Raw genomic sequence first — 21,354 nt, forward strand, 5'->3', positions numbered from 1 at the left:
GTGAGCAGAATAAGCTCATTATAACACTTTTTAAAATATCGCTGACGCCAAATTGTTTTGTTGGTAGTGTATATTTGGGAAAATGTCCAAGACAAAGTGTGTGTGTGAAGAAACGTTGACATAACGAATGTCAATCATTTTGAAGATATTTTAAACAAAAAAACATCCTTCATAGTGATATTACATTGTAAAACCCAACAGTCAACTTCATCAAATGAAATGAGTGTAGTTAACTTAAAATTGACTGTTTATTCTACTCATTTGAAAAGTTTTGACTCCGTGTTGAAGGTAATGAGTTAAATACCTCATTACTTTAACTTAAATGGAGTAAGTTCACAGTTCTCATATAGATTCGTTTTTTTTTTTTTATTATTCAAATTATTTGTAGCAATCGGTTTCTTCAAACAGTTTGAGTTGGCTTCACTAATTGGGTTTTGCAGTACTCCATTGGTTTGAGTTCTCCATTTATTTATTTTTACTGGGCTCAAATTGCTTCGTTTACTCAAATGGATTAAGTTCACAGTACTCATTAGGATTAGTGTTTGAACTAAAATGGTTTGTTGCAATTGGTTTCCTCAAATGCTTTGAGTTATCCTAAAATAACAGTATATATGATTTGAAACAAGAGTAAGGTGAAAAAAATGGTCTAAAACAGTATTTAAAAAGTATAAATGAAACGTTTTCTGATGTAAATTTGCACATTTAGGATGAAATGGCGCAGAATGTGTTGGCATGTCAATCAAAGTTCCCCTCACAGTTCATTGGTCCCGGGGGGTTTTGTTAGTCGCGTTGCTAGGATACAGCTGGACAGTCCGGACTGCAGCTTCACGTTTTGATGTGTACTGAAACGTTTTGACATAAGTTTTCCTAAAATACGATTAAAATGTCCGATAACGAGGAAGCACAAGGGCCGAAAAGCACCTTCACCACCTACATGGCTGAAGGAGACCAGCTGTTTCAGAGGGGAGAGTATGTCAAAGCCGTCGAGAGCTTTACTACGGTAAGCCAACTTATGCAGCGTTTATACGAAACACGGTTCTGACAATATGGTGTAATTTAAATTTGTTTTAATCCACAATAAATACGTGCTCTCTGTTGTCCACCAGGCTTTAACTTTGCAGCCGGGGGATAAGAACTGTTTAGTTTCCAGATCCAGGTGTTATGTAAAACTCGGAGACGCAGAAAACGCGCTGAAAGACGCTGAGAGCTCCCTTAAAGACAACAAAAACTACTTCAAGGTGTGTTCATTTGCAGTACTGACTTATTTTCTTCTCGTTTTGCTCTAAAATGTCCTAGAAGTTGCAGTTTTCAGTTACCGGTAATGTGTATCTCTGCCAATAGTAAGACACTTGCCCTGAAGAGGGCGTACTTATATAATCTGATTCTGTCATTCTCTGGATCTCTGATAAACCCCTGGTAATCTGAGAGCCCCCAAATAAATATCTAGAAGTATGAATGATACCTATAAATTATTTATAACATTGTTTTCTGTCATATTTTGTAAGATGACGGTCCCCCACCTTCGGTCATTGAGCTTGATTCCCCCCCTGAAGGACATCAAAACAAGATGTGTGGGGGTCAGTAAAAAAGTAACTAGTTGCATTACTTAGCTACTTTATATGATAATGCGTTGCGTTACTTTTGAGTTACATTTAGAGGAGTTCTGCAAATAAAAACACATGGTATAACCTACACCTATATTTACCTTTAAAAAACACTATAGTTTTATCTTTACATTTCTTACCCTTAATACATTGAAGAGAGTCCAAATATATATGAAAATCAACTATAAAAACTTTCAAACAAGGTTTAGAATGTATTCCTTCAACAGTTATGAATATGAAATTTGCCAAACAAAATCATAAGATTCGATATACACTACCGGTCAAACGTTTGGGGTCAGTAGGATTTTTAAACGTTTTAAAATAAGCTTATTCTGCTCACCAAGGCTGCATTTCTTTAATCAAAAATACAGTACACATTGTACAATTGTGAAATGCTAATGCAGTATAAAACAACTGTTCAAAAGTAGTTTATCATTTCCTTTAATCATTTATTCCAGTGAATTTTTTTTTTTAAAGATGAATTTTCAGCTTCATTACTCCAGCCTTTAGAGTCACATGATCCTTCAGAAATCACTCTAATATTAATTATTGTTGTTATTATTATTATTATTATTATTATTATTATTATTATTATTATTATTAATGGTAATAGTAACAAAAGCAATAATGACTGGAGTAAGAATTTAATTTGAAACTACATACAATAAGTAATAAATATTTAATAAATAAAAAAGTATTCAACAATTTAATAATTTTATTTTACATTTAATAAATGCCGCCTTGATGAACAGAATAATTTTACTTAAATTATTAAATAAAATTAAAAATTAAAAAGTTTTTTGACCGGTAGTGTAAATTCCACAGACACAGTTTTTTTTTCTTTTGAGGTCAAAATACTATAGCCATTTTTTTAGACATACAAAGATAAATCTCCCCAAAACCTCTTTGAATGTTAACATATGAATGCATGTCAATGTCTCTGAATTATATTCAAAAAGAAATAGCATTTTCATCAATACATTTTGATAGTGTAATTATTAACATAAATATTATGAAGTATTTTAAAATGTTTTTCTTTAAGATTATTAGATATACAGAATAAAAAAAGGAAGAAGCCAAGCTTTTTTACACATATTATCAACAAAACAAGCATTCCAGAAAAAAAATGTCTTTACACTCAAAAAAAAAACTGTTTAGGTGTAAGTTAATTTAATTATGATACACGATTCAACACATTTGAATGGCATAATTACAACTCATATCAAATAACTTTGATTTGAATTACCCTTTGAAGATAGCTTACTCTTCAGAAGCCAATTCGTTTCAGTCAATTATTTTATTAAGTTATTTGTTGCAGTTCTGAATGCAGCTGCTTTAATAATGTATACAGTGACCTGATACTGATTTCAGAATTAGCTGTTTAGTTTTAGCTCAGTAACGGGTCACTGAGCAAAGCAACAAACAATACAATTGTCATTTAAGCACCCAAAGCGTGAGTGCTGCTCTTCTTCAAGGCGCTAACCTCTAAACTCAAAACATTACATGAAACTCTTCTAAATGTTCAAATGAATTGAAGATTAAACTCTTAACAAGTCTTTTCTTTCATTTAAAACAGGATTACTTTTATTGTTAACATTTCTTGCTTTTAATTCAATCCCACACAAAGCATGCTGGGAACTCCATATACACTAGACAGATAGTTGCACCAACACAATTCCTTCATGTTGTTCCAACACAAAACGGTGAATGATTTACAAACATAAGTGGATTGAACATCCTCAAATAAGTTGTCTAAAGAAATTACAAGAATTGTGTTTCGGCTCATTTTAAACAAGTCGTTTCAAGGAGCAGTAATATTGACCTTAAAATGACCTTTAAAAATTAAAAACTGCTTTTATTCTAGCCGAAATAAAACAAATATGATTTTTTACAGAAAAAAATATTATAGAAAATAATGTAAAAGATTCCTTGCTCTGTTAAACATAATTTGGGAAATATTAGATAATATTAGTTAATATTAGAATAATTACTGGAGGGCTAATCATTTTGAAACTGTATATATGCTCCATTTTTATATATAATCATTCTTTCAATAAAATTCTCAATACATCCACTTGTGATTCCATTTGGTACTTATATTTCTTGTATTATGTAAAGACTACAAGTGTGTGTAGAACTTTTGATTAACAGTGCGACAAACCTACAACTTATTAGTTTTATTTAGTGTGCATTAAGGGCACTCTGCCACCTTTTAGTCGCAGTCTTGCACATTTTCTGTCAAAGGATGCACCAGCTCTTGACCAAGTGGCCAAAACGGCAAGTTTGGTCTTAGATGTGGAAACTTGTAGCACACTGAAAACTCAATGAATGTCATTACATTAGATTTACAATATTAAACCAGTTGACATTTATTTTTGAATATAGTTAGGGACCACTATATATACCAATGTCTAGTCGCATCGCTAAAAGTACACTTGAATTATCAGTTGTTTAGTTCGCGAATTGAAGCTAAGCACTTTTTTTTTATTTACAGTATACGTTTTCAGCAATGATGCGTTCATTGATCAAAAATAGCAGTGAAGAGTTTACATTTGTAACAGACAATGAATAAATTATAAAAATTATGTTCTTTAAACTCTCAATTCCTCAAAGGCATCCGGTTTTTAGCAAAATATTAAGAGGGTTGTCATTAAAGCATAATTTATAATAATAAAAAGAGGAAGTGTTTCTTGAGCAACGAATCTAAATAATGATTTCTGAAGCATCATGTGACTATAGACTGGTGTGTTGATTCTGAAAATTCAGCTTTGAATGCTGTTTCAATGAGCCAATATATGTTAGCCGTCATTCATATTGAAATGATTAAAGCTGCTCTGTGTGTCTACAACTGTTGTTAAACCCATATCTGAAAATCTACACCAGTTGGAGTCAAAATGATTAGCTCTCCTGTGAAAATGTAATTCTTTTAAAAATATTTTCCAAGCGAAAGGCCTTTTTAAACATAATAGTTTTAATAAATAATTCAGAAAAAGCTCATTTCTTTTGTCTTTGTCAGTTCATAATGTTTTACTTGTTATTTTTTAACATCAGTATTCCTCTTAAAGTGCAATTTAAAGGCTTAACTAGGTACAAATATGTTACATAGGCAAGTTAGGATAATTAAGAATAATAGAAAAACACTGATTTGTTCTGTAGCCAATCGAAAGAAAGAAATCATTTTTTAAAGAATTATCAGATTTTTATGACAGTTAAACAAAAGTAAAAGAGAAGATAACAGTACAAATACACACACACACACAAATATATATATAAATTGTACACAATTGAAGTCAGAATTATTACCCCCCTGAATTATTACCCAACACCCCCCCCCCCCCCTCCCCCCAATTTCTTTTTAACGGAGGGAAGATTTCTTCAACACATTTCTAAACACAATAGTTTTAATAACTCTTTTCTAATAACTGATTTATTTTATCTTTGCCATGATGACAGAAAATAATATTTGACTAGATATTTTTCAAGACACTTCTATACAGCTTAAAGTGACATTTAAAGGCTTAACTAGGCTGGTTAGGGTAATTAGGCAATTAATTGTATAACGGTGGTTTGTTCTGTAGACTAAAAAAGTTAGCTCAAAGGGGGCTAATAATTTTGGTAAAATGGTTTTTAACAACTTTTTATTCTAGCCAAAATAAAACAAATAAGACTTTCTCCAGAGGAAAAAATATTATCAGACATACTGTGAAAATTTCCTTGCTCAAACATCATTTGAGAAATAAGGAATTAAAAAAAGGAATAAAAAGGAATAAAAAATTCAAAGGAGGGGACGGGGGTGGGGCTAATAATTCTGACTTCAACTGTATATTTGTGTTTATATATATATATATATATATATATATATATATATATATATATATATATATATATATATATACATACATACATACATACATACATACAGTACAAAATTAATTAAAAGAATAAAAATAAACCACACTATAACCCATTGCATTCATTTTACAAATTAAGCATATAAACAGGTCAGTACCGATAGTTGAGGTTGGCAGCATGATGTATTAGGTAAAATAAATAATGATAATAAAAGAAAAAAATAGATAAAAAGATAAAATGATATGAAATAATAAAAAAAAGAAAAAAGAGAGGGAAAAAGGAAAATATATTAACCGTCTATGGCATGAATTTTGTTTTAGGAGGAAAAAATAGTTCACCCTAATTTGTGGGTGCTTGGGGGTCGCTTAAAATAATCAATCATAAAATGTGTTCAAAAGTGTGTTGCTTCAGGGCAAAAATGTACAGTAAGGGCACTAAATCACCAAGGTTTTCTGTATATTATTATTTGTGAAATGAGGTACAAACAAGCCATAAATACATTGGAAAAAGTGTTAATTTAACATAAACAATATCAACAAGTAATATTTTATTAATAACTAGCCGTGTGACCATATGACCATTAAGTGGGCTGAATCCAGATGCACATCAACTCCACAGCAGCCCTGCAGAGTGTAGCTCCTACCCTGCTTCAACACACTTACCTGTAGGTTTCAAACAAGCCTACTGAATTAGTTTTTATCAGGTTTGTTTAATCGGGGTTAAAGATGCATTGTGCAGAACTGTGATTTATTTATTTTATTTTTTTTTGCAAGTTTAATTCGCATCTTTAAATGGAAACATAGCTAATGTGACTCTCCAAGCTCACTGTCAGAAGAAATTAGCCTAACTGCTCAATCTTGTTCTTTACCTCCATTAAATGTTTCAATATCCATTTCCTGTGAATAATAGTTTACTGTAATAAATAAATGTTACAGTAATAACTATACATTTCTGGACTTTTCCATCCGTAGGATGTTATTGTTTTTACATAAGTGGTCTAACTGCACAATGTTGCCCTGAGGCAAAAAATGAAAAACTACCATTTTAGTAAATAATAACAAAAGTGTCTTTTCTCAATCAAATATGCTTCTTCACATATCCCTGCACATCACACATATTTTTAAGATATTTAAATTTAACATGTTAAAAAGGTAAATCTATCTTACATTCTGCTAGCAGAGTGCTCAAGCAGGCTATGGTCCCCTAAATGGCTCTTTTGCCCCTAGTGGACACGTCAAGTCCACACCCACCTAAAATTTAATTGGTCACCAACTTATTATTAGCCTTTTTTTGTGATATTTTATTTGTAAAAATTAAAGGGGGGGGGGGGATGGGGGTGGATAAACTGGTTTGTTGCCTGAGGGCAACACCATGCCATAGAGGGTTAAACTAAATAGGCTGGGGGATGGCACGTTCTTGTGGTTTTATGTTAAGAAGAATTGTATGCTAGTGCTATATCAGCACTAGTATTCATCTGGAAGATACAGACTAAATATGCAAGATGGGCAACCATTCATTCTACAGTAACTGCTTGAAGTTTCAGAGATTTGACAGATTTTAAACCAAATGTTAGAAAATTTGATCACTGAACCTCGAAGACTATCTTCAATCCATTAATCTATTCTTTTGTAAAATTGTTGATCAAATATCTTCCATGTCCATGTTAAGATCCCTAGCCTAAATAAAGTGCAAACTTGCAGAGGTAGAGGGATGGGACATGAGCAAGGAGTTGTAAATCTTAGAGATGCTCTATTTTGACCTGGATTGATACTAGGGATGGTATCCATCAGGGTAGAGGGTGGTTTAGGAGGATATCCTGGAAAGTGTTTACGGACAAAATCACAAATTTGAAAATATCTGAAAAGTTGTGACTTCGGTAGACTAAACACTTGAGTTAGTTGTCCAAATGGGTTAAGTTAGTTGTTACTTTCATTCCAGATAAACTTGAAATCAGACTTTCTCTCAGATATTTGAAAAAGATTGTATGTAATATAAACTTAATTGTATATAAACACTAACCAGCATATTCTCATGTGTGATATTTTATTTCATTTTTGTGGGAGTTTAAATCTATGCAGTTTTTACAAGCAAAAGGTTTGCAGTGTTGTGGCATCTTGGGAAACATGTATATTTTTTCTTGTGTGACTGTGAGATGACACAGTAACTGTTCCAATATGGCAAACACACAAAACATGTCTGGAGCAGTTGAGTGTAGCATCGCATATAAATCTATGATCAGACCAAGAGATACTCTGCTAAGTGAGCATCATTTGATAGCGATAACACCTGGCTTGTTTTCAGCAGGCATGTGTTGTCATGCAGGAATTATGAAAGAACAATCAAGAATCAGAAACCTGTTTTGTGGCTTTGGGGGATCACCCTAGAATTTTGTCCCCTCTGTTAATGCAAACTGACACAAATATCTTCATAATGTATTGCAGGGTCTCTATCAGAAAGCTGAAGCCCTGTACACTATGGGCGATTTTGAGTTTGCATTGGTCTACTATCACAGAGGCCATAAGCTACGTCCAGAGCTACAGGAGTTCAGGCTGGGCATCCAGAAAGCTCAAGAGGCTATCGACAATTCAGTTGGCAGTAAGTCCTTAAAGGGTTTTTTCACCCAAAAACGAAAATTCTGTATTCACCCTCATGTCGTTCCAAACCTCTGAGACCTTTAGTCTTCTTCAGATCACAAATTAAGATATTTTAGATGAAATCCTGGAGCTCTTTCTTTCTTCATTGACAGCAGTATTCCAGAATCGTACAAAGTCCAAAATATATATATCATTTTAAAAAAATCTCCAAAACAGACCAGTAGTTCAATCGTAATATTTCCAAGCTTAGTAGATACAATAGATGCCTGTGCACATAAATCAAAAATAACAACTTTATTTGTTTCTTCTCCTCAGTGTCAATATAGGGTGCACATTCACAAGAGTCACGCTTCTGACGTATACCTTAGTTTCAAACAGAGGAAGTCGCACAGGACATCTGGGGTATACCAAGGACTCTAAAATACACAAGACATGTCACTCATAAAGTTTTGAATGGAGAAAAGTGTTACGGTCAATGTGGCGAATGAAGCCCCACCTACTAGTACAGGAGCAAATTATCGATCACTATAGACTGACGATTCTATGGGGGAGAAGCTCAGACCAGACGTGGGCTTTTACGACAGTTTATGTGGTCAACAAACACACTGGAATCTCAGCGAATACTTGCTTCACAGACGTAAGAAATATATCTACATAAAGCTAAAATCTCTACTTTTAAATGAATCGACAAACAAAAGTTTTCTAGTTTTATAATCTGTATGAAATGCACACAAGGAACGGTTTGTCCTGTCAAACACACATCACATGACAGCAGCAACTACCCAACGCCCACAAACTTGTCATTTGCCATTAAGACCAAGTTGTAAAGTACTTCAGAGGAGCAGCGCGGTCAGACGATCCTTATCCAGAGGATGATCATCTGTAGAACAGTCATAAATGAGGTTGGTGTCGTGAGCTCATTCCTTTGGAGTGCGCATTAGCTCAGGCAACCTGAAAAAATGTCGATTTTGTTTGATTCGAACGTTTAGAAAAGAAACTTATGAGACAGTTGTTGTTTAATTTTCTTGGTGATTCCAAATATGTAATCGTAAGCTTGGCAAACAGTGAATTTGATGTTTACCCATTCAGACAGAATGCCCGAGCATACTGCCCGAGAGTCGTTTCAAAGATGGCCAGCGAGTGAAATGACTTGCCTTAAAGGGACTTTGGTTATACATTGGAAAAAATCTTACTTTGCAATATTTAGATTTTCTGTGATTTTTATTGCAATATTTCACCACTTGAATAGCTCTGTTTGGAAAGAACTAATAATTTTAGATTGATTGGGTTGATTTTGTTGGGGAGTGCATCTGCATAAAATGTAAGAAACAAATTAGTATAGATGAATACGACAGAGCAAGAAATTAGAAGTAAAGATGAATGCGATTGAGCAAAGATACAAATGAGTCGAACAGTATTTAGAAACAGACTTAAAATAATCAAATGGTACAATAAAGCTGTATATATATATATATATATATATATATATATATATTTTTTTTTTTTTTTTTTTTTTGTAAAAACAATTAAATACATTTATTCTTTGTTAAAGCTACATACAAAATAATACTTTGTGCCCAAATGCTTTGAACTTGCTTAAAATACTCACACAGTCACAGGCCTTAAAAACACATGCAATTGAGAAACTTTCACTTTATTATGGTTAAACTGCAATAACTCCACAAATCTCACGTGTTCTGAACTTGTATCTGGTCAACTATATTGACTATTGCAGATTCACACATTGTGATATCGATGCTGAAACAATATATCGTGCAGCCCTACATCAGTGCACAGTGCTCATGAATGTGCACCCTATACTGACACTAAGAAGAAAAAGTTGTTATTCTTAAGTTGCCATCAAATCAAAATGTACTCTTCTTGTTATAAACGCTGTATCTGTGCACTTCATTAATTTGTAAAAAGTTCATTTGCCCTCATAAACTTTAATCAAATACCATGACCTTCCCTCCCCCTCGAAACAACTTGTCTTCATTTCCAGGTCACATGGAATTCCTTTAGGGCAGGCATGTCAGTGAGTGTGTTTTTTGCTCTGAATTTGTCCATTCATCAATCTTCCTTCATTTTGTTAGCAACTTCCTTTTTTCAATTGTTCTTGTAGCTTGATAATACTCTTAATTTCACGTTTTGAGAATGATTTTTTTTATTTCTGCCGTTGGAGTCCGCTCCATTGCTCAGAGGATGAGAGAGCTCTCGGATTTCATCCAAAATATCTTAATTTGTGTTCTGAAGATGAACAAAAAGACTCAGGGGATTGGAACGAACATGAGGGTGAGTAATCAGTAAGAGAATTTTGACCTAACCATTTAAACACAACCCGATAAGAAAGATGGAACTCATATTTTGGTCATATTTTAAAAGACATCTCAAAACCCACAGCAATATCTCTCCCTAAAGGTCCCTCCTCTGTGAAGCTGGTAAATAAAGGAGACCTGTCTTTCTTCCATAATGGGGTGAGGTTTTAATATTATCTCTTCTCACTTTCTTACATGGTTTTTTGAGTTTTTTGGCTTCTTTCTAGTAGAATATCTAAAAATTCTTAAATCAAGAAGCATTTTCTAGACAAAAAAATATTGTGTTGTTTTAAGAGATAATATGCCAAAATTAAGTGAGTTTTTCCTTAAAACAAGCAAAATAATCTGCCAATGGGGTATGCAAAATAGTTTTGTCAAATAGAAAAACAAGATTATTTTGTATTATATTTCCCACTGGCAGATTATTTTGCTTGTTTTAAAGCAAAACTTAATTTTGGCATATTATCTCTTAAAAAAAACACAATATTTTTTTGCTTGTCTAGAAAATGCTTCTTGATTTAACAATTTTAGCTATTTGGAGCATTTTTTGCAGTGTATGAATGCATATGTTTTTGTTTTATATATCATCCTGAAGGTTGTTCCCCGGAATTTAAATCCTTCTCATAAGAAAGAATCCAAAAAGCACAGCCAGACAACGCACAAAGGTGAAAAAACAGCCAAGCAGCTTCTAGGAGAGCTGTACAGTGATAGAGAATACTTGGAGAAACTTCTACAAGATGAAGGTGTTTTTTTGTTTCATTTCATAGACGATGTTTAATGTTAGTTTGTATCTGCGCCAATGCAAATTCTATATAAGGTACAATCTGTTCCCATGCAGATCTTGTCAAATGTAAGATACGAAGTGGAGAGCGTGTGCAGGATCTGATCGTAGGCTCTATCTCATATCTGGACACACGGATGGCATTCTGGCAGCAGCAGAAACCCATTTATGCTCGTCAGAGAGACAGAAAGCTAATGCAGCAGCAGTGGAGCAAAGTTCTGCACAAGCCTCCCTCAGATCCCACACGATACGTGCTCAGCAGTCTGGAGGAGATCGACACAGGTGAACATCTGCAGAGGCTTTAGGTTGCTAACAAGAAATCTAAAGGCTTAATTAGATTAATTAGGAAAGTTAGGGTAATTAGGAAAGTGATTTTATAACAATGGTTTGATCTGTTGACAATCGAAAAAATATATATTGCTAAAGGGGGCTAATAATTCTGACCTTAAAGTGGTTTTGAAAACATTAAAGACTGCTTTTATTCTTGCCTAAATAAAACAACTTTCTCCAGAAGAAAAAATATAATAGGAAATACTGTGAAAAATTCCTTGATCTGTTAAACATACTTTGGGAAATATTTGAAAAAGAAAAAAAATCATGAGGGCTAATAATTTTAACTTCAACTGTATATTTTTAATTCATGGGCTCGACAAGACTGCCTATTTTATGAAAAAAGACTCAAAAAAGAAAGTAAAAGTCTATTATTGTGAAAAAGGTTACAGTTTAAAATACAAGTTTTTATATGCTGTTTATTCCTGGGATCGCTGAATGTTTAGTGTTACAAGAAACATCTGTGGAAAAATGATGTGTTTATAATGTTATAAATGTTTTGAGGTACTTTTAAGTCATTTAATGTGCCCTTGCTGATTAAAAATATTTAATTGCTTTTAAAAAAGACTTATTGACCCCATAATATTGAATGGTGACTTGCATCACCATGCATATAGCACCATGTTTTATCAGCATTTTTGTGTAAAATCTAGTGATTTCAAATGTAATTAGCCAATTTTGAAATTTCACATGATTTCTCCAAAATTGTAAGTCTTAATCCTGCAATTTAAATCTTAATCTTGCAATTTAGTCACCTTGATTCACTGTTGATTACCAATGACATAATTTGTACATCATCTCCAGGCCCAGTTCCAGCTAAATATACAATATACAGTAAATGTTTTTCTAACTGGAGTATCTGTTTTATTATTTTGTAATAGGACTTACATTCAAAGAACTTTATACATATTAAGAATTCTGTATTTATTTGTCATGTTACTTGATTTTTTTCGTCCTTGTTATTTTTCTATAATAATTTTAAAAACTAAAGATGCAGAGTTTAATTAAATGTTCATATTATATAGTTGCATTTGTGAGTTAATAAATATGTTTCTATAAATTAGGCACATAAAATCGATATAGAGTTGAATCGAAATCACATCACTTGCTAAGAGTATCATATCGTATCGTACCACCATGATGACAAAAACACCCCTACTAAAAACACTGAATCAAATACTGGTTGCATTTACATGCACTCAAATAATCCATTTGAAATCATTAGGCTTCTTAATGAAGCACTTCGTTTCTTAAATGCATTTAGAAATAAATATAAATTATACCTATAAATAATATAATTAGAATAAAATAAATACAGTGGAAGTAAGATATTATAAATTATATCATAGAAAATAAATGAAACAAATAATATCTGGGAAGACATTATACTTTTCTTAGGCCAAAAAGAGACCGTGGATATCATGAAAACTTTATTTAATGAAAATGTTTTTCACACACTATAATGTGCAAAAATATAACATATTATCATAAATATAAATAAATATAATCGGAAATATGAATAAATATAATCATAAATAGAAAATACAATCATAAATATAAATAAAATCAGAAATATTAATAAATATAGTCATGAATATAAAATATAAACATAAATAATCATAAATATAATCATGAATATAAAAATAATCATAAATATAATCATAAATATGATTAAAAATTATTATAAATATAAAAGATAATCATAAATATAATCATAAATATAAAATATAATCATAAATATAAATAAATAAAATCAGAAATATTAATAAATATAGTCATGAATATAAAATATAAACATAAATAATCATAAATATAATCATGAATATAAAAAATAATCATAAATATTATCATAAATATGATTAAAAATTATTATAAATATAAAAGATAATCATAAATATAATCATAAATATAAAATATAATCATAAATATAAATAAATAAAATCAGAAATATGAATAAATATAGTCATGAATATAAAATATAAACATAAATAATCATAAATATAATCATGAATATAAAAAATAATCAGAAATATAATCATAAATATAATTAGAAAAATAAAAGATAATCATAAATATAAAATATAATCATAGATATAATCATAAATATGAATGCATATAATCATAAATATAAATAAGCATAAATATAATCATGAATATAAAAATAATCATAAATATAATCATAAATATAATCATAAATATGAATACATATAATCATAAATATAAATAAGCATAAATATAATCATGAATATAAAAATAATCATAAATATAATCATAAATATAATCATAAATATGAATACATATAATCATAAATATAAATAATCATAAATATAATCATGAATATAAAAAATAATCATAAATATAATCATAAATATGATTAATTATAAATATAAAAGATAATCATAAATATAATCATAAATATAAAATATAATCATAGATTTAATCATTAATATGAATAAGTATAATCATGAACATAAATAAGCATAAATATAATCATACAAAAATTATAATTAAAAACATCTGTGTTGAACCTAAACATTCTTAAGTGCAAAAGTTTTAATCGTAATGTATGTAAATCACATATAAACAGATTTCTGAATCAGATTACAATGTTTAGAGTACATGTAAACAGATTTACGATTGGATTAAATTAATTCAGATTGACGAAAATCAGTGCATGTAGTAAACTATTATGGCATCACATGAGTTGTTGATACATTTTGTATGTTATTGTATATTTGATTATTATTTGTTTAAATGACAGCTTTGAGTGCAGGCTATACAGAAAGTGGCCTGAACAAGGCCCGAGAGCTCATGAAGGTGGTGAAGGATTGGTCTGAGGATGTGCTGCCCAATAAAAATGAAGTGCTTGGGAACCTGCACAGCTACATTGGTAAAGTCTGATCTGTCTGTTATCAATAACAAAAGATTTAAACATACAAAACCCTTCATGCAAACAGTCGCTGTCCTCTATGCAGGTAATGCACTAATGGATCTCGGGAATATGGACAGAGCATTACATCATCATGAGAAAGATCTGGAGCTGGCCAAGAAATGGTGAGCAGGAAAATAATCTTTTAGTTTTTCCTGGTTGTTTAACAAACTGCAGTTCATCATCAGGTGTGTTTGGTTTGTGCTTTGTTTCATAGCGACCTGACAGACAGTAAATCCAGGGCTCTGGACAACATTGGCCGTGTTTACGCACGGATTGGCAAATTTCAGCAAGCTATAGAAGTGTAAGTGTGTTTGTCTTTCATTCATGTTTACTTTGGAAGAAACTGTTGTAATAGTCATTTACTTTGTGTGTTCATGAATGTGTTTGTGTAGTTGGGAGAAGAAGCTGCCTTTAGCATGTGGCGGGTTAGAGAAAGCCTGGTTGTTCCATGAAATCGGCCGCTGTTACCTTGAGCTGAAGCGCTACATCGAAGCTCGAGACTACGGCTCCCGCTCGCTCATGGCCGCTGATGACATCAGTGATGAGAAATGGCAGCTCAATGCCAGCGTTCTCATGGCGCAGGCAGAATGTGAGTCCAACTACACTCAGTAAATGATTATTGCTGCTTGTTCAAACTATTTATTTAAAATGAGCTGAAATAAAACAATTAAGTTGTCCCGAAAAATATCTTAAGAATTGTGTTATGTTCAATCTACTTAAATATGTAAAAACTAATAAGCTAACTTAATTATTCCGTGTTGTCCCAACACAAATTGATTTTGTGGAACCCCACATTTTTTACAGTGTACGCTCAAAATATCATTGGTGCTTGTTCAAACTACTTATTTAAAATGAGCTGAAATAACACAATTCTTAAGATTTTTGGGGGACAACTTAATTTTTTTATGTTCAATCCACTTAAATTTGTTAGTTAACTTAATCCATTTGTGTTGTAATAACAGGAATTGTGTGGAACCCTGTATTTTTTTTTTAACATTTTACATTACCCAAAATCCCAAGGAGACCGATTTCTTATTAGAGACAGTAATCTTATTGTTGTTTACACACGACTTGTTTACTGTGGAAGATAAAAGAGCTAAAGTGGTTTCCTTGATTGGATAAATTATCATTTCTATTATTCATACACTCAAAAAAATTTGTTTTTTTTTTTACTTGTTCAAATTACTTAATTAAAATGAGCTGAAACAACACAATTCTTGAGATTTCATTGGGACAACCTAATTTTTTTATGTTCAATCCACATAAGTTTGTTACAAGTGTTAAGTTAACTTAATCAAATTGTGTTGGGACAACATGAATGAATTGTGTGGAACCCTGCATCAAAAATGAAAACATCTTGTAATCACACCTTTACTGTTATTTAGCAGATTTTTTAGGTGGTAAATGCGAAGTGAGCCTTGTCAAGTATGCTTTTACCCATAGTCAAAATGGTTCCTCTGCTTTCGACCTATCCAAGTGCACACACACATTTTGCATAAACACATGCTAGCGCGGTTCATTCACTCCCCCTAACTTCAATTCCTGCTGGGACCAGGAATTGAAAAAAGCAACCTTTAGGTCTCAAGTCCAACTCACTAACTATTAGGCCACAACTGCCCGAGTAAAATTAAATGGAGTTAATTCAACAGGAAGCCATCTTACTGGTAAGAAAGAAAGAAATGAAATCCTCACACAGATTTTTGCATCATTCAATCATATAGTGTGATTAAATGTTAAACAGCTTTACTAAAATGATGCACAGTACTCCTCTTCTAGTTATTAATGCAGAAAAATGGCAGTTTAACCCTTTGACTGACAACTCTACTCTAATGGTTGACCAGGTTTTGACTGTTTTAAATGATGACTGTTAAAGTCATTTAAAGAATGACTGTTGTAAATCATTCTTTACACACACAGCATTGTTGGTATAAAAACAGTTGATGGAAATGTCAGAATGTACATAAATTTTGAAAATGCACTCAAAAACCGTATGCTCATAACTGAGTAGGATAAACTTTTTTTTTTAGTCGATAAAACGAGCATAAACTTCAATGGAAACACTTTTACTGAACAAATTCCAGTGTACGCATTAAAAAAAGTCTTGTGATTTTGTTATAAGTGATCATGTGATGATTAAAATGTGTGTGAATGGACAAACCTGCAAACCACCAGATTTTAAAACATCTGAAATGTGGTTTTGGTCATCCTTAAACACCCTAACCGTTTCAGTATTAGTGTTATTATATTATTAATTGCCTTCAGAACTGTTAAGAGCATCTGTGCTCCGCTGCTCATGCCACCACATATTCATTGTGTGTCGCCATTTGTTTTCTGAGGCGCAAGTGATTTATTAAATAAACAAAAGTTTCACTCAGCTTCTCCTTCCGCAGCAAATTCCATTTTTACTATTGATATTTGACGCCAATTAATCAGGAAGTGACGATTTTGTTCTCTTTGACTCATTAGATGGAAACACTGCTTTATTCGCACTTCGTTTATGGGATATTACAGTTTTGCGCGTAAATTTAATTTGCATCTTTGAATACAAACATAGCTAGTGTTTTATCTTTTGTTAATCAGTTAGAAAAAAATGTAAATCTAATAGGTTTTGGGGGTAACACATTACAAGTAACATGAGTTATCTAATCAGATTACTTTTTCATGTAACTAGTAAAGCAACAGATTACTTTAAGAGTTACTTTTTCAAAAAAAGTATCGGCAGTTACTTTTTGCTTTCCCATTTGTTGACTGTCAGCTCTCCTGTTGAGAGAAGAGTTTCAAACCTGTATGAGTTTCTTTCTTCTGTTAAACACAAAGGAAGATATTTCGAAAAATGTTGGAAACCTCTAACCATCGACCTATATTAGCATAGTATTTGTTATTTTGTTATACAAGTATTCAGTTACATCAGTTTATCAGTAAGAAACTCATAAAGGTTTGGAAGCACTTAAGGCAGAGTAAATAGTGAGTACATTTTCATTTTTGGATGAACTATCCCTTTAAATGTAAATGGCGCAGTGCGAACTACATTGCCCAGAATCCCGGTAAAACAGAGATTTAATGCAATTTGAGAGCATGAGTAATCTAATCACACACACTGCTCAGAATCAATAGGAGTTAATGTGGGTGTTATGTGTATTTGAGCTACCCCACGTTCTATGATTAGATCTTTTTTTTTTACATCCTCTTTCTCTCCTGCACAGTGAAGCTGGGCAACTACAAGGCCAGTGTGTTACACTTTGAGAGGGCACTGGAGCGGGCAAAACTGCTGCAGGACGACTCTGCCAGCGAAGCCATCCAGAAGGTCAACACAGACATTCCTGTCCCGCTGTCTCACTCTATCCCTCCAACCATTCATCTCACTTCTGGCCTTTTTTAGTGCCACTCAAACTACATTAAAACAAGTGGGATTCTGTGTCACGCTGAATACATAATATTGTTCCTGTATATGTCACAAAGGCCCAGTATGGGATTGTGTGGTAAAGGCATGGTCACAATTACACGGCACAACTGAAAGATACATTTACATGAGCATTTTGTGTTTTTATCTCCATCTTATTATCTCACTTTCACAGATCCATTTGAACATTGATCATTTTGTTATGCTGTCATCCTTAGCTAGATTAACCAGCGGGCTGATATCATCTCACAGCATCTTAAATGTTGTTTTAATAATCCTGCAAGCACCTGAGTGAAAGTCCATCTTTAAATGATTCAGTATAGAACTATTTTTCACAAACATCAGATAATTACCCGCCTCTAAATGTGAGATACCATTACTGAGTTCATTGTGTCATCTTCCACTCGCAACGCACAACTTACTTGCTATTGAGGAAAAAAGAGCTAATGTGGTTTCCTCGCTTCCATACGTTTTAATTTGCATTATTCATAAAATGGGGGAAATAAGTATTCAACACATCACCATTTTTCTCAGAAATCATGTTTCTAAAGGTGCTGTTGACTTGAAATTTCCACCAGATGTTGATAACAACCGAAGAAATACATATATGAAATGAAAACAAATCTAATTAGTTTACAAATGAAGTTGTGTGTAGAAAAATGACACAGGAAAAAAGTATTGAACACATGAAGAAAGGAGGGTGCAGAAAGTCATGGAAAGCCCAGACAGAAACTGAAATCTCTCAGTAGTTCTTCAGCAAACCTCTGCCCTTCCTCAGTGTAAATGAATATTAGCTGCTTCAATTCAACTTCTACGTTAGCAGGATGATGAAGATGAAACCATGGTGAATGTTTCAGCAAGACAATGATCCAAAACACAGCCAAGGAAACTCTCAAATGCTTTCAAAGAAAGAAAATCAAGCTGTGGAATGGCCTAGCCAATCACCTGACTTGAATTCAATATAAAGTAAACAATAGAGATCAGATTTGATAGACGAGACCCACAGAACAATCAATATTTTTACGCACTGTTGACGTCTGTGAAAAACGCACACCTGAGCAATTCATGTGACTTCATTTTCCATATGAGTGCCGTCTTTAACCTGCCATCACCAAAAAGGCCTAAACTTAGTCAAATACTCAACTTTACCTTTTTTCCTTAGCTATTAAAAATATATCGTGCTAATTTCTGATATGATTTTCCTTTCAATGAAAATATTCTAGTGTCCGTTTTGTGTGGCAAATAGAGTTAATTCAATAGGGATTTTGTTTGAGGATGAATAATTTTGCATCAAGTTTGTTAAGAAAATTTGCCACACCGAGTTTTGCCACATGAGAGAGTTTAACCCCTCTCATTTAAAATTATGCTAAATAATTAAAACATGCGCTAGCAAAATGAACACTGTAAATATAGATTTTACGTGAACAAATATGTAGCAACCAGTAACATTCAAAGAAATCTCCATCAGGCAACACTTCATTTACCTTTTATTTCTATGAAATCATCACACCAGGTAGCTTATGTATATGTAATATCTGACAGAAAAAAATAGATATACACTGCCTAATTTGTACAAATTATTACAATATTTGTCAAACGCTAGATAGAATTCACCCATCAGTTGCCCTGACTCTCCTATTCCTCTGATGTCATATTATTCACATTACTCTGGTGTTATTTCTTTCGTTTTGATCAATTCCTCGTTCTTTTTCACATCGCAGGCTCTTCGAGAAGCAAGACACAAAGTGACTCAATGAAACCAGAAATAAAGCCTTTAATAAAATGGCTGCAGTCGGCTTCATCATTCTCCAAGACAAGTCAGAACTAATGCATCCTTCCTAGTGGAATAAAGTCCGCCTGAGGAGCGCTGTGTTGGACTGCAGTCAGGTGTCTTTGGTTAAGGTTTACTTTATGACTGCCTTCTCTGTGCTGGTTTCCATATGGGCAAAAAGATGTTTCACATACTTTAACATAAATAAACTGTCACTGTTTCATAGATATAACAAATCATGTTTGATATTTGTGATGCAGTGTCCAAGCGATGTTGCCCAGATACTCCTGAATGTTTCATAATATACACACACACATGCCGTGACTTTGTGTTGAGTACTTTTTAGTTCATAGTCCAAACTTGTAGATTTGAATTGAAAATCAGAGTTTAGGTGGTTCATTCCGCTGTGGCGACCCCGGATTAATAAAGGGACTAAGCTGAAAATAAAATAAAAGAATGAATAAAATGAGTTTAGCATGGAGCTCTAATTAACTTTATACTCCTTTACAAGTCAATATAAACTATATGCTTAACAAAAATATCCCCAAATTATATATGGATATATATATACATACACACACACACGCACACTACCTGACAAATTACTTGTTGTTGATCCCAATTGTAAGAGCAACAAATAATAACTTCATGTTGATAATTTGGAAAAGTGTCAGAAGGTAGATTTTTCCAATAAATCATCTGTTGAACTGCATCACGATCACCACAAATACTTTAGAAAATGGACCCAAGATTCTCAGAGAAATCAGTCAAGTTTGGTGAAGGAAAAATCATGGTTTGGGGTTACATTCAGTATGGGGTGTGTAAGAGATCTGCAGAGTGGATGGCAACATCGACAGCCTGAGGACTTAAGACATTTGTGTTGCCCATTACATTACAAACCACAGGAGAGGGCAAATTCTTCAGCAGGATAGTGCTCCTACTCATACTTTAGCCTCTGCGTCAAAGTTCGTGAAAGCATATAAGGTCAAGGTCCTCCAGGATTGGCCAGCCCAGTCACCAAGCATGAACATTATTGAGCATGTCTGGGGTAAAATTAAGGAGGGGGGCATTGAAGATGAATCCAAAGAATCTTGATGAACTCTGGGAGTCCTGCAAGAACAGTTTCTTTGCTGTTCCAGATGACTTTATTAATAAGTTATTTGAGTCATTGCAGAGATGTATGGATGCAGTCCTCCAAGTTCATGGGAGTCATACACTATATTAAGTTTCCACTGCACCATGACTTTATATTCTATACTCTACATTATTTCGGTTAGTGACAAGACTTTTGTCTACGCAAAGTCAGACCTTAATGTCCTAATTAAAAATCAAGGCATGATCATATTTTATTTTCGTAAAAAAAGCGTAATCTAGAGGCCTTTCATACAAGCCACTACTGATACTAGAATAACTAGAATTCAAGTTATTATTTGCTGCTCCTAAAACTTGGATAGGCAGCAAGACTTTTATCAGGTAGTGTGTATATATATATATATATATAAGTGAAGTTGCGTTTTCACTGTCACACATGACAAAAATTTATGTCATTTAAAATGCAGTAAATTGTTGAACATGTCCATCTTCCATGGACCTCATCTTATAAAAACTGCTGTGTAATAAATTGTGAGATAAATCTCCAAACTGTCCTATGTTGTGACTTTCTCAAGCATAGTTCAATAAATTACAATCGAAAGTTGTACAATCATGAATGAATAACTCAGTTCTAATTTTTCAGGTGGTTATTTTAGCAAATGGCATATTTCTAAAAACTTAAA

General features: G+C 32.7%; 1 protein-coding gene across 1 annotated transcript; it reads left to right on the plus strand.

Moving 5' to 3' along the window:
* Nucleotides 1-806: 806 nt before the first annotated feature.
* odad4 (outer dynein arm docking complex subunit 4) lies at nucleotides 807-19,997 on the plus strand. The gene is made up of 12 exons (XM_056450469.1): nucleotides 807-1,000; nucleotides 1,107-1,238; nucleotides 7,898-8,051; nucleotides 10,469-10,524; nucleotides 10,961-11,108; nucleotides 11,204-11,428; nucleotides 14,238-14,366; nucleotides 14,452-14,530; nucleotides 14,623-14,709; nucleotides 14,801-14,997; nucleotides 17,612-17,712; nucleotides 19,530-19,997. The coding sequence occupies exons 1-12, from the start codon at nucleotides 884-886 to the stop codon at nucleotides 19,563-19,565; spliced, it is 1,461 nt and encodes a 486-aa protein (XP_056306444.1). The 5' UTR covers nucleotides 807-883; the 3' UTR covers nucleotides 19,566-19,997.
* The last annotated feature ends 1,357 nt before the right edge of the window (nucleotides 19,998-21,354 follow it).

This window comes from Danio aesculapii, chromosome 3 (genome assembly GCF_903798145.1).
Source record: "Danio aesculapii chromosome 3, fDanAes4.1, whole genome shotgun sequence".
NCBI classification, from domain to species: Eukaryota; Metazoa; Chordata; class Actinopteri; order Cypriniformes; family Danionidae; genus Danio; species Danio aesculapii.

Bases quoted from the DNA above. Each gene is read 5' to 3' on its own strand.
- odad4 (XM_056450469.1), top strand. From the start codon at position 884: ATGTCCGATAACGAGGAAGCACAAGGGCCGAAAAGCACCTTCACCACC. The intron at 14,531-14,622 runs GTGAGCAGGAAA...TTTGTTTCATAG, and splicing joins CTGGAGCTGGCCAAGAAATG to CGACCTGACAGACAGTAAAT. The intron at 14,998-17,611 runs GTGAGTCCAACT...TCTCCTGCACAG, and splicing joins TCTCATGGCGCAGGCAGAAT to TGAAGCTGGGCAACTACAAG.